Source organism: Ischnura elegans, chromosome 6 (genome assembly GCF_921293095.1).
Source record: "Ischnura elegans chromosome 6, ioIscEleg1.1, whole genome shotgun sequence".
Lineage (NCBI taxonomy): Eukaryota > Metazoa > Arthropoda > Insecta > Odonata > Coenagrionidae > Ischnura > Ischnura elegans.
The window spans coordinates 98,600,940-98,617,554 of NC_060251.1; the positions used below are offsets into that span (position 1 = coordinate 98,600,940).

The 16,615-nt window shown below is 38.2% G+C and overlaps 2 protein-coding genes across 2 annotated transcripts in view; both read left to right on the forward strand.

Annotated features, from left to right (window-relative positions):
- LOC124160346 (sodium channel protein Nach-like) overlaps window positions 1-1,407 on the forward strand; it is a 31,275-nt gene extending 29,868 nt beyond the window's left edge. Inside the window, exon 10 of the mRNA XM_046536188.1 lies at window positions 24-1,407. Within this exon, the coding sequence (XP_046392144.1) occupies window positions 24-208 (185 nt within the window). The 3' untranslated portion in view covers window positions 209-1,407. The remainder of the gene's footprint in view (window positions 1-23) is intronic.
- Window positions 1,408-6,101: 4,694 nt separating this feature from the next.
- Window positions 6,102-15,169, forward strand: LOC124160403. The gene is made up of 4 exons (XM_046536238.1): window positions 6,102-6,397; window positions 8,400-8,585; window positions 12,852-13,017; window positions 14,861-15,169. Exons 1-4 carry the CDS (start codon window positions 6,262-6,264, stop codon window positions 15,063-15,065), a joined length of 693 nt encoding a protein of 230 aa, XP_046392194.1. The 5' UTR covers window positions 6,102-6,261; the 3' UTR covers window positions 15,066-15,169.
- Window positions 15,170-16,615: the final 1,446 nt, after the last annotated feature.

Consider the following 16,615-nt stretch of genomic DNA (forward strand, 5'->3'; position numbering starts at 1 on the left):
GCCGGTGTGGCGCTGGTCATTAGCTGCCATTGGCGGGATCTTCGGCCTTTGCCTGGGCGGAAGCGCCATTAGCATCGTGGAACTGCTGTATTTCTTCACGGTGGGCCTGTGGGGGCGACTGGCGGCCCTGGGGGACCCCAGCAAGAGGAAGAAGGCCTCATTGAAGGCGAACGCTGTGGCCCCGTGGGGCTCACACTTCCTAGAATGAATGACCCAACCAACTCCGATGCCCTACACCCTGAGCGTTTTATTATTTCTTACCTCTCGTAGCTATGCAGTAATAGGAGAAAATCTACCGACGAATGTCGGTATCTAAAATGCGAGATTTAACCCGGTTGGACAACCGAGAAGAATTAACCCGAACCATTCGCTGGGTGAGCCTTTGATCCTACATCACGTAAAAAGATATATTTAGCTAAGGTAGAAATCATAATGCGTTGTGGAACAGAAAAATGGTCGATAATGTTGGAGCAACTTAACATAAGCAAATAATGCAATGCGCGCAAAGCAGTATCATCCCTCATTTGTTTCAAAAAATATCTAAAATACATATCCTTTTTCTTGGTAAGTAATCACAGAAAAGAAGTTGAGGTTATTGTTGAATATAAGAAAGTTTAAAGTGACGGGTTGGGATTTATTTTCTAATTGAAGTAATTTATAAAATAAAGTATAGAGAGAAATACAAATTTAGATCTTCAGAAATGGACTTTTGGCGAAGAATAGAATGAGTAAGGAATGTAGAAAAGAGAAAAATTATGAATGAAAAAAGGATGTGTTCGAGAATCTCGAAGATAGAAGAAGACAGCAATGGTTTAGACTCTTGCAAAGGAAAAAGAAGAATTCCGACAGCTGTTCTCAAATGTTAGTTAAATAATACATTGCAATATTTCCTCTGAATTTATTTTTGCACGACGCGTTCCGCTGCTGCTTCATTTTTTTGAAAAAACAAAAGGTGTCATGCCAGAAAAAAATCCGTGAATGTTTTAGTCTTATTTAACTAAAGCCCGTATGACACTACCCAAGTTATTTGCCAATCCATTGGATATTGGATGGTGGCCCAACTGACACACACCAATTTCTAGTCCAATATCCTTTTCAAAATATTGGACACAACTTCTCACCCAATTTAGAATTTAGAACAGGTTCTATTTTCTCGCGGCCAATCTCCAATCAGAAGCCAGTTTTGGTGACTCCTATTGGCCAAAACAAGAAGCTCTTTGCAAAACGTCCGGTTTGGCTATAAAACATTGGTTTTGTTGCGAGAATTCGCTTGAATTTATAAAATGTGGGCGAAAGAAGTTATTTTACTATTGAAGTGTACAAATCATACGAATGCTTAATACAACATAAATTCATCAAAATACAATGGCGTTCTCTAGCGGGACATTAGAACACTATTATGACCAATATTGGTGTAAATATTGATACGTGTCAAACGGTACGTTACGCCCAATATTTTAAACAATATTGCGCGATTTATTGGCCAATAAATTGGAAAGTGTCACACGGACTTAACTTAATAACTTCTGCTGATCGCGTCACATATCATGCAAGATGTTCTTAAATAGATATCGGAAGGCAGAAGGAAAAGAGGAAGACGCATAAAGTTATAGTATGAGGAAGAAAGAAAGGAAATGGATAGGGGAGGGACATGGATGTGGAGGGAATTGGATAATGATGACTAGGTATTTGATAGTGACGCGATGGTTGGAGAATGGGGATTGGGTTATGAACTTAAGGGGAATATCAATGACCCAATTATGGAAGATAGATGTGTTGTTTCGTCAGAAAAAACTACTGTGAAGTGGAATGTCCCAATAAAAAATTTAGCAGTGTTGTACAGGAACTTGTGCAGAAATATTTATTGAGAATATGAATCAGCACGATCAAAGTTGAACTATGCAAGCAATCCCAGACAATCAATGAACGATTCTGTAAATTATGTACTCCAGTAAAAAATAAACATACCAAATTATCCATTTATATTAGCATTGCTGTCCTTATGTTATCATCAAGATGAGACACTTAACTCTAGACCAGGGGCGCAGCTAGGAATTAAGGCTCAGGGGGGTCTCAGGCGCAACTAATACTGGGGTGTCTGGGGGTATGCCATACCTGCCAGGGTAAGCGGGAGGTGCGAGGGCCCTCCGCCGGAAAAAAATTAAGATAAATGGTTAAAAATGGTGAGTGTTACAGCTTTCTGAGGGATATTTTATTAATCATTACTCTATTCTATAAGTAATGTTAATCTAAATAAATAAAATAGATTAAACTTAAAAAATTGTTTAAGCTCTGGGGGGGGGGGGGTTTATCCCCCAAACCCCCCTCCTCGCTGCGCCACTGCTCTAGACTACTTGAAAACTTATTGATTGTGTATCTATTGATTTTTGCATGATCCTTAATGCCTAAAATGGTGAAATTTAATAAATTACGTCGAGTGTATAGTGGTGGAAGGGGACTATAAAAAAAAGATTTTGACCCACCTGCAGCTGAAATGGCCTTTTCTTTTCAATTCCACGAGTGAGATCGACCCGGAACCGCGGCGATTTTAATATTCTTGAAGACAGCTGCGCAGAATTTTCGACTGTTCGTAGATTCTTATTCCGACATGTACTCTGTCATTATTAGATTTGCGATAGGTTTTAATGATGTTTCATGATAAAACGGCGTTGCTTCTCGCGATAAAAATGCTCCTGCGAAATCAAATGGTGTATGTCAACCTGCCCAAGATATTAGGTTAAACTGAACTTGTGGGAAGAAAATAGGACGAGGAATAACTGTTTTATATTCTATGAATTCATCATCCTCATCTTCGGCACTGCAGCTCATGAAGGGCCTTGGCCTATTTATTGTTGGCTTCTGCTAGAATCTTCAATCACAATTCAAGCAAATAAGGTCAAGAAATTAAAGCAAAGAAGTTTGCAGTGTATGCACCGTTTGTGTCCATATTTGTAGACAACGGTTTCGCCGGCATTGCAGCTAGCTTCTTCAGGTCGATGAAGTGCGGAGAGGTGGTAATGACCGTCTTCTTTGATACACATCCGTTGGAGTGAGGCGTCTCCTCATTGGTCCACATAGGAGACAGGAGATCTCTCATTGGTCCATTTTCCCTGGCACTTTCATTTTATCCCGAGTTAGTTTGAGTAATCTTTTCCATTAGTTGGATCAGTGGCTCAGCGAGGGGGGTTTTGGGGGACAACCCTCCCCCCAGAACTCAGAGAAATTTTAAAATATCATCCATCTTCTATATTATTTCTACTGTATAGATACCTTTTCTCAACTAATACGCAATCAAACTCTACACATGAGGTACCAAAATGAACAGAATTTATCAGAGAACATGCGACGGCATATCTTACTTCCTAAATATTGCTATTGTTTCTAAAAATGGTTTTTAAATAATTTAAAAAAAAAACAAAAAAACAAAAACTGGTAAATATTCCTGACGTTAACGGCGCACAAACTGATACTTTGTTCATTTGCAACATTATCTCACATTCTTTAAATAACTTTTATCAAAATGCGGCTGATTCCACATTCAAGTCTCCTGTTGATACGTAAGTATGAGTCATCATGTGCGTTTAACAAAGGATAGTGTAATTACTTCCAAAGTTGTGTTTAAAGAGGTCCTATGACCTCATTTGTACACGAACATTCCAATTATATTTGTACATAACACCCTGTCTTTTTTTCTACATTTTAAAATTAGAAACGCGCCTTTCCCTCTGTGGACCTGCATTGAAAAGAGCGGGGGAATCCCGCTGGGAGCGGGCGCAGCACGCTCGTTTTACATAAATTGATAAATGCAACTCAAAGCATAGTGTTATTATTAATAAAATATCCCTCAGAAAGCCGTAAAACTCACCATTTTGAACCATTTATCTTAAAAATTTTCTGGAAGAGGGCACACTCGCACCTCCCGCATTCCATATCCCCCAATAGTAGTTGCTCCTAAAACCCACCTGGCGTTAAATTCACAATTTCTATCGCTTCCCGAACGGTAATTAGAGAGGGTCTCTCCTGCCCGGTAATTATTTTTGCGTTTTCACAGTCAGTTGTGCAATTCCGGCGAAAGTATTGCCTACAAAGATAGACAAACATGGTATACATATCCAGTAAAACTCTCCGCTGAATCTTCATCACATCACGAAAGCCTACACGAGGTTCAAGGAAAATTTTGGGGCACTTTACAATTGCTGTGGCATTGAGAGCAATTTTGTAAAAGCGGCGCTTTGAAAATTATATTAAAGTGATTTAATTGGGAGTGTTTATCATTTTGGTCGCTATCCACCCTTGAGCATCTCGATATTTCAATACATGGACTCAAAAAATATCGACAAGGAATCCAGAAATTCTCTACCGCACATCCGCATTACTGTGCATGGTAGATCGGTGTACATATTCTTCTTATGGTATGTGGAATGGCATTTAAGTTGAAAAATACAATATGAACTCTACAAATATGAACCTATTTAAGAAGCAGCTCATAAGTTACCCGATCAAATACCACCAAATTGAAAATTATTATATAATAAAATTTATTGTGTTAACATTTAATGTATACAAAAAATCATTCCGTTTTGCGTCTATTTCATAATTGTAAGAATAAATTTATATTTCAATATAAAAACTATTTGAAAACGGTTTGGATTTTGTTGTTTTGCTTGTAATAACCCTATTGAATATTACTATCTTTCATGCGAGCAGAATTTTCGTTATGTCATGCATATATGTTTTCACGTAAGCATGACTTAGTGTACTTAAGTTCATTTTTTGATAGCTGTTCTTTATTTTAATGGTAGTAACTTTAATGTTGCACTGTCATCATTTAGTTGTTAAATTGCCACCTAAATTGCATTTTTATTCTTCGGTAATACTAAGCCAATGTCCCAAGGAGCATCATATCCTACAACTTCAATCAGCATGTGGATATGCATGTGATTTCTAAATGACTGCAAAAATTTGACACATGGATCTATAATGAGAGTTTTTCCCTTAAAACCAAGCACAGCTTGCGAAATTCTTTTAGCAAATTCATGAGACCAATTTTGAAATATGGAATCATCAATACATGGAAATGAGGTATAATATTGATGGGATTTAGGATTTACACGAGGCGAGACGGAGTCAATTTTTACCTCGTTGCGCATGCTACATATGTGATCAAGTTTACTCGCAAAATGATAGCCTAAAATGATATGCGCAATTACTCCTATACATGCAGCTAGGAATTATGGCTAAGGGGGGGTTTAGGAGCAACTTATCCTGGGGGGTATGGATAAGGGAGGTGCGGGTGCTCTCCCCTAGAAATTTTTTGAGATAAATGGTTCAAAATGGTGAGTTTTACGCCTTTATAAGGGATATTTTAATAACCCTTACGCTATTCTATGAGTAATATTAATCTAATTAAGTAAAATGGAAAATGAAAAAGAATAGACATTGTGCTTTCACATAAAGTTTCTTCTTTTTCCTCTTCAAAGTTTCTCCTTTTGTTTCTTCTTTTTCATTTTTCGTAATAAATCGCTTTCACAAAGTTACCTACGCCTCAAACCATATTTTTTAAGTAAAATGGATTAAATTTTAAAACTTCTCTGAGCTCTGGAGGCGGGGTCATCCCCCAAAACACCCTCTCGCTACACCACTGCTCCTCTAGATGCAGAGAATTACTTGAAAAACATCTAATCTCCATCAGAATTGAGCTTCTAATTTATCAATCGAATTTATTTATGATAAAAATTATTTTTTTAACGATCAACAGAAGGAAATTGGTGATCAATGGGAAACTTTCGTGCGGAATTGGGGAATCTTTCGTAAAATATATAAATTCAGTCATTTCCATAAATTTACAATATATAAAAGGGCTTAACCCTTGAGCTCCCCTTGGCAACGTCACAGAAGTTCACAATTTTCTAGGAAGCGTCTCGGTTTTCTACCTCCCGAGTTTTTAGGAGTTCGTTCAGCTCAAATATCTCCTTATATCAACGCCGCTCGAAGCAATGCCTGTGGAAGCCAAAATGGTATCGTTTGAACAAGCATAAACAATGATCGGCAGGACACCACCATGACTTAATGTTCGGCGGAATATCTCGGGTCATTACAGCTAACGAGCTTCCTTGTCTCCTCGCTCAAGAGGCTATCCTGGCTGGAGAGTTTCGTATTCCTTTTATCAGTTGAGATGCGGAAGCTACATAAGTGGCCACTTTTGGGGAGCGATTGCCCATTTTCCCGCCAGAGTTTGTCTTCGTGTCGGCCGCCCTCGCGATGCTGGCCGAGTTGTTGGTCGCGGGCATCTGCCTAGCCGCCTCGTCCAGGGCAGACAGGGAAGTGCCATTGTCTTCGGTCATCGACAACAACAGAGCCATCCCCTTTGACGTCGACCCCCTGCTATGTGCCACGAGTGAGTATGAAAAATTGTGCGGACAGATTTATCTTAGATGCGCAGCACTTTTGACTCAATGTTCTCATACAAGATACGTGGAATCAGTAATGTAAGGTTGTCCGATTCATATCGATAAATGATCATGATGAATTATATCATAGTGATAAGGAGTCCTATTGTACTAACGGAATCATTGCATGATCAAATGACTCGAAATGAATATACACATTTAATGGCACAGGTGCAACGTTAGATGTGTACAAAAGAATGAATTCTACAGTTTTACTTGCCCTGGATTCGAACTCAGATCTCTCAATTTCCGGTTGGATTAATTACTAGATAGGCATAATTTATTGGTGACTAGGAATTCCGATCTTGAATCTCAGTCAAGAGAAATAAATGTATCCATAGTTATTATGATTTTTATACAGTCTTTTCAAATTAGAAAAATGTTTTAATTTAGGAGTGTATAATCCATCAAAAAAACTCCGCAAAAAGAATTTTTTCAGGATTTAGAATTCTTCACAGTCCTATAGCAACATTATTTTGTATATTGGCAGGGTTTACTTTAGCGGGACGATTTATTCAACCTTTGCTAAATAACTCAATGTTCAGAAATAGCTAAGAAGTATAAAAAAGCAAGGTATCGTGGGATTTTTTCGGGGTCAACTTCTTGAATCGACGGTTATTTTTTACAATAAGGCTCGACAGAAAAATCACAACTATCGTTCTATGAGGCGTAATACAATACCTTCCTACCCGACCTTTTCATTTATAAATCCAATAAAAAATGTCGCGTATAAGCTGTCAGTTTGGATGATTCAAAAAATCGATATTCTTTAACAACATTTCGGAATGTAATGAGTACCAACTTCGGGGCTAAATAGAAAGAATCACATGATTGTACCCTTTTATGAGTGACGACATAGACTCGATATTTTTAATGGATGTTTAAGAGGTGCAAATGATAATATTACGTTTTAACCTTTAACAAAGTCGAAAATCGTGTTAGTTACACCATTTATAACTCAAGATGAAGGCTCTACCGATTTTAATGAGATTGGGTTTTTTGGATTCGTCTCAGCCCCGGATAACATAATAAACATTAAAAAATAGTAAAAGTCTACAAAAAATTTACCTTGATCATAGGAGTATTTCTTTAGGAGTTGGTAACACTGCAAAAGTATAATATACATGGTATGCAATTCCACTGCGTAAAACTCCTTCATCATTAATGTATGTACATTTAACTTGTCGAGTAAATTACACTAGTAATACAATTTGGTGCCTGTAAAAACAGAAATAAGACGAGTCACAATACCGAGGTTTTCGTTATAACGATCGCTCTTATCACTCAAACGTGTTTTTATCAATAGTAGATAAATCATTTCACATGGCCAGGATACGAACTACTCTTCCAATTAACGGTCGGATATGCATCATGCTATGCTGACCTTGCTCCATACCCACATATGCGATCGGAAATCGGGAGTTACGATCTATTCACTTATTTTATTCTATATGGCTCTTTACTAAGTATGAATAAAACCATTTGATTTATGTTATATGAACCGCAGTTGTATGCATTTTTATGGTGTGCTGATCTAGGGCTCTAGGAAATGTAATATATATTTACATTGAAGGTCATCATCAGTCTCATGATAATTGGTATTAAATGACCGAAGTCTACTTAAAGATACCTTATACATGGAATCAGTAGGTCAAGGTTGTCCGTATAAATGGTGCCTATAAGTAACACATGGAAAATTTCTCGTATGCTGTTCTCGAATTGATTTATTTTTGTTACTTTTTCCTCCAACCATTACTTTACCAGAGTTTGCTCAGGAGAACTTAATGAAAGATGAAATTTCATATTATTATCACATCCAGACCAATTCATCAGTTCAAATTATTGAGGTTAAGGTTATTACTAAGATTACATTTAATGTCGCAATTAGTTATTAATTTAGAATGAATGTCACAAATTTTCCTGAATTTCATTTTCCACCTGCTTTTTCAGGGACTATCCATGACTACATGTACCCAGGAAGTCACGGGTACTTCTTCTCGTGGGAAGAGCCCGGGACAGCGAAGTTAGAGCTCGACTGGTCGGAGGCCAGGGAGTTCTGTCGTGCACGTTGCATGGAACTGGTTTCCTTGGAGACCAAGAGAGAAAACAAGTTCATCAAAGACAGGCTCGTCAAAGGTAATACCACTAGTGATTTCTATGCATGCATCACTGAACTCAAAACGCAGGAATAATCCCCTACTAATATCAAACGCTTAGACACATTCCAAAATAAAATTACGCGCTACCTCACAAACCAGCGCAAACTCATTCCAATGCAAGTAATCAGACGCGCGCATGAAGTACGCACAATACGCGAGTTTCTGAAGCAAGCTATGCGCCTTCAAAAATCCTTTCCTCGCAAGATACCTGTACCTACAGAAAAACTATGGGATTGTCCAGTTCACCGTAAAAGCTTCAAAAGCTACAGATTTCCAAAATAAAAATTCGGTAACAACGAATTCTGTCCTATGGGTATGATTTTAAAAATATTTTTCTATTTTTTTATAAATATATCAGAATATTAATTAAATATTCTGATATAATTCCAACTAATCTGATATTAAATTTAGATTTTTGAGTGATCTGATTTAAATCCCAATTAAAATTTGATTATGTCTGATCCTGATCGGACAGGTAACCTGATCAGTATCCAAATCAGCTCATTCTCATTATAGTATTCCTCCGGTGAAGTTAGGTTCGCATGAAGAATATTCGAATACTTCTAGCCGTCTCTGCTCTCATACTCGGGCTGAACATTAATTAATAAAATTCCCGAAAATACCAGCTTCTCAGAAGAAATCGATGCCTGCAAAACATATTAATTGATAATAGTGATTTTGAAGGTGTCTAGAAGTTTACCTACCTAGAAGTCAAGCTTAATAATGACTAGGAGTCAGGCTTAATGACCATAGGGTAATGAAAGGTAATTAGGCATATTTTGCAAACATAACTCTCCTAAAATCATCTCAATTATCAAGGAATAGAAAGATGAAGAACCTAATAAACTCATATTAGATCAGTTGTAACTTATGGAGCTGAGACATGGTCATTATCGATTCGGGATGAAGAAACTGATAGAAAATTTGAAAGAAAGATCATTAGGAGGATCTACGACCCAATTAAGAAAAGGAGATAATTACAAGGAGAATTAGAATGAACATGGAGATAAATGAAATACTGGAAGGGAAGGATATAATTAAATTTGCCGGCCTCGGTGGCGGCGGGGTACAATTCTCTCCTGCCACACTAAAGGTCGCGGGTTCGAATCCTGCCTGGATGGTTAACCCCTAACCAGGGCATGGTTGTTTGTGATTTTCCTATATCTAACGATTTTATCGTTGGATCTTTCTTCCTCATAGAATGATCCTCTAAGGTCGTTAGAATATTGATTGCGTATCCTTGGTTTCGCTAATAGTAGGGCCCGCCCGCCTTGTGACGGTGCGGGACTCCTCGTCCCTTCCCATCCTTCCCTATCCCCTCCCAGGAGGCGTCGTCGGGCTCTCATCGCGGCGGCGCCTCCTTCCTTGTTCCTTCCCGTCCTTCCCCTTCTGGGTGCAGAGGAGAAAAGCTCGCGCTTATAGTCCCTGCCCTAGGAGTGTATCCCCGCGAACCCGCCCTAGGTTTTCGTTCCTATTGTGATTTTCCTATGTTGATTGTTGAATACCCTCGATATAAATGACAAATAGTGATGTTTTCGGGGTGACGGAAACAAATATAAAAAATAAAATTTGCCATGTCACTTCTGCTGGCATGGTTGGGACCATAGGCGGATCTAGGGGGAGCACGGTGGAAGTGCCCCCCCCCCCCCCCGACCCTTAAAAAATATGCAAGATTTTCAATTTGGTCCCATTGTCATTGCGTTTGTTTCGTATTACGAGGTATCCTTGAGCCCTCCCAGAAAAAAATTCCTGGATACGGCCTTGCTTGTGCCCCCCCAGAAATAAATCCTGAATACGGCCTTGCTAATGTCCCCCCCCCCCCCCCCTAGAAAGAAATACTGGATCCGTCCGTGGCTGGGACATGTAGGGAAAGGACATGTAGGGAAAGGACATGTAGGGACGAACGGAAGGGGTCAGAATATGAGGTAGTGCATGGAAGAGATGGCTTCAGGATGTGGAGGATGATTTGAGAGCAATGGGAGCCACAAGATAAAAGGATAAAGCAAGAAAATAATTGTGGAGGCTTCAAATAGAGGAAGCCAAGGCTCACACCGGGCTGTAGTGCTGCATATGATGACGATATCTCTAATGTCAATTTGGACTTTACCTCTACAATACTCAATGAGGTCTAACCCCCCCTTCTACATTCTGTCTAGAAGTTCTATTCTCTTCCTCCCCCTCCCTCGTTTACCTAACATTCTGCTCATTGGCAGTGGCGCCGACTCCATAGGGCGTGAGGGGGCCCGAGCCCCATCAAAACTTTTTTATGGGGGTGAGGAAAAAATGTGTCAGTCTTGTTGATTTTCTCCTGAGTGTCCAGTTATCGAGAGTTGAGTTAACAGGTTTCAACTTTTGATCGTATGACTCTTCTAAAATACTTTCAAAATTTTTAAAACTCACTATTCATAGAATTTCCCGGATAAAGACCCCCGGTATGGGCACCCCCATTAATTTTTATTGGTATTAGACTTAATTTTTAACTGCGCTCAGGGGCGCAGCTAAAAATTAAGGCTACGGGAGAGGGGGGTTTAGACGCAACTAATACTGGGAGTTGAGGGGGATGTAGTACCCGACGGGGTAAGCAGGAGGTGCGAGGTCCCTCCCATAGAACACTTTAAGATGAGTGGTTCAAAATTGTGGGTTTTACGGCTTTCTGAGGAATATTTTATTAATCCTTACACTATTCTACAAGTTATATTAATCCAATTACGTAAGATGGATTCCACTAAAAAATTTCTCTGAGCTCTGGGGTGGGTGTGGGTTAATCCCCCCCCCTCGCTGCGCCACTGAATTTCTGCTCATTAACATTGTATTCAACATCCCCTCCTCGCTAAGTACTCCCTCCATTCATACATTTTGTCTCCTCCGTATCTTCATCTTGAAGCTGCCTCTCCTCACCCACCATGTCCAGCACTTAGTCATTCCACTTCCTCAAGATTAATTCTTGATGAAAATTCATTGGTCAATTTTTGGAAAAGTCAGGGGTCTGAGCCTTTCATTCTTTCAGTGGCCATTCCGATAGACATAATATCGTCAAATCGTAAAATTTTGCAAGCGCTCCTACCAATCAACACGGATATTAAATTCATTCGCGAATACTACAATAAAATGTCTCGCTCAAGTAAAAGTTCAAGCGGAACCATTTTGATAGCCTTTCGATTTTTCTAATATTAGTTATCAGCAGAGCTTTTCTACAATCCCCCCAGCTATTCCTAGTAAGTACAACTGAAATAACTTCCCCACTTACATAAGATGGCGCAAGATAATTTAACCTGGCACCATAATTACTAACTACGACTGCGACTAAGATTTTCCGGGAATTGGAACTTTACGAGACTCGAAAGGTAAAAAAAAAAAGAGATAAAGTTAGAAATAAGCTGATATTACACTGCTTCTTGGCTTTGGTGAAATCAAGACAAGTTTTTCAAAACTTACTGGGAACCATTGAATTGACTACGAAAGAATCATTATCAATAATAACACATCAGTTAAGGTGGGTTTTCGCTGAAGCGATCAGAATGGCGTATCTACAAAAGATTCTTCACATAGGAATACAACCGAATTCTTTGAATCCGGTCTATAAACCTCGCCTATTATTTCAGCCTTATCGAACTCCCAGTCTCTTCCCTTTTTTTACAATTTTAACATTACTTAGCTCACTAATACTTGCGCAACCCGCTTCATCTGTCTTATCTTTATGTATTTCAACATCGACAGAATGTTTACGAATATACGCGGAATTTTCAAAGCTAAATTACTTCCGCGTAAAATTTACGAAAATGGCTAATTTCCTCAATTTAAATTACATTTTGGAGTCAATTCTTCAAACCTTTTAGCGAAATGTCTATCCCTATTCTCCAAATACCGAGTAAACCGATTTTCGGCGTTTGTGATTACTCTTGTCGGCGCAGCAGGGGTTATGTTAGCAATTTCTTTTTGGGTCTCGGACTTCAAAGGTTGAAGGGCCTCTGCACGGTTTTAATAAACACAGGATTTCAAAGAAAAAAAACATAGAATAAAATCACAAGGGGCCAAATCGGAAGAGCGTGTCGGCCACTCCAAATTACCCCTATTTGGGATGTGGTAATTGGGGAAGTGTTCCCTTCAGCCAGCTGTAACAGCCATCGATGCTCTAAAATTGTGAGCCGATGCACAGTCTTGTCATAACCATATGTCCCCTCATCTAGCAGTGGAAAAAATTCTGTAAAATGCTTATCTGAAACTTCTATTTTTCGCTCCTAAGGTCGCCAGAAATACATGTGGACGAGCGGGCGCAAATGTACATTTTCCGGCTGTGATCGTCCTGATTTGAAACCTGTCAACGTTTTCGGATGGTTCTGGACAGGCAGTTTGCAGAAGATGGCCCCCACCACCAACAGAGTTGACACTGATTGGAGTGACCGTGGAGGGTAAGAAATTGACTTCGGTCTTTTCTAGAATATCTCAGGTGGAGCTCAGAATATTACTATAGATAATATTACTTTGAATAACTCCATCTTATAGTGATGGTTAAAAACTTTGCATTCCACTGTGAATGGGGAACTTGCATGAAATTTGTTCATCATGCTAGTAAGTCTCACTGAATAGACAATTTTCTCACGAGTCCAAATATATAAGCCAAAACTCTCCTAGTATTCCACAAACGTCATTAAACGCTTATTAAAAGTGATATAATATGGATTGATGTCACGTGACCTGAAACGACTTCTGACGTCATCACACGGCACACCATTCACTTCGCTAAGAGAGTAGATGGGCAGAGTCTTGATTGCAATATATCGAAGTAAAAATCATCAACGAGCTTTGTAGTAGTTCCTCAAAGGACAAGTTGACTTTATGGGAGGGATTTAAGAAAGCACAATACGACAGTTTACTTTTGGTCGACTCCCTTATGGCGGCTGATTTTCTGAAAAATAGTGATTGCTTCCAAATCTCACCAAACAATCCCCTTCATTTGTTTCAATAACGCCTTGGCGACCCAACATATTCACAATCTGCTGATTGACGTTAAAACAGCAATTATTTTCGCCATATTTGCATTTGAGCCCCTGAATAGGCTTATTTTCTCTTCACTTCCTCATCCTGTCATCAGTGGATACCGTGCCGTGACGTCACGCTCCGATGACGTCTTGTTTTCAATCAGTCGATGAAGATTAATTTTCAAAGACTCATAACTTAGCTAAAAAACATAATTCAACCGCGAAATTTTCGGCGAGTACATTTGATGAAGGCTCCTTCTTATTCTAGTACCTAGAACAAATTGTTGCATGTTCCTTATTGTTAAAAAAAATACAGTCCCGTTGATTGATGATCTTGGTTTACGAGTCCAAGTGGATTTAAAGTTATTCATTATTTTTACTTTTTTTAATCGCACAAAAACGACCGCTCGCCATTATTATCAACCTTAGAGTAAATATGTATTGGAGTGGAGCTCAGAATATTATTATAGATAAGATTACTTTGAATAACTCCAACTTATAGTGATGGTTAAAAACTTTGCATTCCACGATAGTATTTTTTTATTCAAGGCTAGTTTCGACACATTATAGCACTATCAAGTAGTGAAAATACTATGCGTTTACTAAAAAGTATCTGAATTATATGTTGTATTTTTACAACTTGAAAATGCTTCAGTTTAAAAAAAATGGTATCAGATAAATACTATGAGCATTTCAATAGAATCCAAACTTTTTGTTCATCAGCTTCAGAGTAAGAAATTATTAAAGCGCTTAAGGTCTTTGCCCTGAACCAAAATAAATCTACGCTGTACTTTGCAAAGGCAAATGTCGAAAAATATATTACAGAATTGATACTTTGTGGTAATTTATTTTATGAATTGATGATTCGAAACTTGGTATTCTAATTAAGCATTGATGTTATTTATTCAATACTAGTTTCCGTACGATGCAGCAATCTCAAGTGATAAAAATTCTATCAATTAACCAATAAAATTTTCATTACTCCTGCATAAATTACTCGAATTTTCGATGTATCGAAAATTATTAAAAGAATTATCCGTCACAAAAAATAACGGTCCATCGGAATGTTTGGGTTCTCGTAACCGTTATTTAATAACTCTAACATAAACCATAGTTTATAGTATAGTAAATAGTAGTTTATAGTATAGTAAACTATAGTTTGGGAAAGTTATAGTTCTAAAGAATTGCCCCAACTCTTAGAATTGCACTATACGCTGCTTTTTTTGTTTGATGTAAAAATAACTTCACATGACTGTTCGAATTATTATTCTAGGTTTGGACGACCACAACCCGACAACCGCGAGAAGCTTCAAGGAGGTCCCGAAGAGGAGTGCCTGGCGATCCTGAATAACTTTTTCGGCGACGGCCCGAGGTGGCATGACATTGCCTGCAAGCACCGTAAACCATTTGCGTGTGAAGAAAGTGATACGCTCTTAGCGTCCGTGTCTCAGGCGAATAAATATATGATCCAACCATAGAACTTTGAGAGGGTGACGAAAATGATTTGTGGAATTTTTTTCTGAGATGACCCAAAATTACTCCGTCTCTTGTACTTTCGTTTTATAAACTAAATATTGATTATTCTATAGGAAAACTTACCTGTTATCATTACTAAACCCCTTTTCAGGTCCTAGTGGATTTTAAAAAGATTTTTAGGGCAGAAGATTCACACTTAAATGCCATAATTTTTCGTCTAAATCAATGTTTTTCCTACTTGTGGTTGAGTGAATGTAGTGATTGTGTTGTGTAGCTTAAATGGTTCTCCGACTTTAGACTTTTACACATTCTAGTGAAAAATAGGTAAGATTTTTACTGATTTTTTCGTGGTTTTCAACAAAAAATTTCTTATTTTTTTGCACAGCTTCATTTCAAAGAAAAAGAGCCTCCTATATTGATAATTAGGACGGTAGGTACTTCCCAAATCCGCCAATACTTTCAGGTTTTTAAAGATATCAAATATCTATAATTCTATTCCAATCTGTTGTTACATCTCGCTTTTACATTTAGTTTTTTTAAGAACTCATATGAATACTTTATTGTTAGTTACTCATTGATCGAATTCAAAGGTTTCAGTTACATGTGAAAAATTAATTAATGGACAGAATATGCTTGATAATTTAATTTAAATATTTAAACATACTTCATTAATCCTTTAAAAAGAACAGACATGAAGTCATTTCTTTTGTTCAATCAATGCATCACAATCATCGATAAATGAAAATAATCTCGTGACTTTGGCGTACAAATTCATGCATGACATCGTGATTAAAGCCATCAAGAGCCGATAAAAGACAAGCGAATGGTAACTGTGACATAAATTTACGCTTAATTACAATAGAGTCGAGGTCTATGCGGAGAATGCATGATGTTATTAATCAATTGAGATAAGTTGATGAGTGGGCTACCATCCGACTAATATATATACATCTAACTAAGCTAACTCAGGAGTAACACAATATTGGGGTGCGAAAAATCCACAGAGAGTAAATCATTCGCCTTGAACAGGATTCGAACCGGATCCCCCGATTTCCGGTCGATGCTTTAGCCAGTTCAGCTACCGAGGCGTTATTCCTCGCTGTAGATATTTGTGGAAATGGGGGTATCCGGGTTCGAATCCTGAACAAGGCGAATGATATTTTCTCTGTGGATTTTCCGCACACTTTGTGCATTGCGGGTCACTCCCATAAAAGTTATCACCTTGGCTAATCCCGGCATAATCAAAACAATATTGGGGAACTTTCCATCTTCCTTTGACTTTTCGGCTACTATTTCTCTTTTCCGCCTACCGTCATAAAAAAAATGTTGTCCACAAAATATTATCGGCACTGTGGACTTCACTCAACTAGTGACGCATAATTTGTCACAAGCGACTTAGGTACCTGTTGCAATAACTACGCCTTAATGACTCTCGGAGGTTGGTTTATTTGACTTACTTTTGGTAAGTACTCTAGGTTTTCCTACTTATTCCCTACCTAATTTTAGATGCATGCCTATCTATTACGATATATCGCATTAAATTTTTTTAAAT

Excerpts from the sequence above, each read along its gene's own strand:
- LOC124160403 (XM_046536238.1), top strand. The coding sequence starts at position 6,262 with ATGCTGGCCGAGTTGTTGGTCGCGGGCATCTGCCTAGCCGCCTCGTCC. Across the intron at positions 6,398-8,399 it reads CCCCCTGCTATGTGCCACGA|GGACTATCCATGACTACATG; the intron begins GTGAGTATGAAA and ends CTGCTTTTTCAG. Across the intron at positions 13,018-14,860 it reads GATTGGAGTGACCGTGGAGG|GTTTGGACGACCACAACCCG; the intron begins GTAAGAAATTGA and ends TTATTATTCTAG.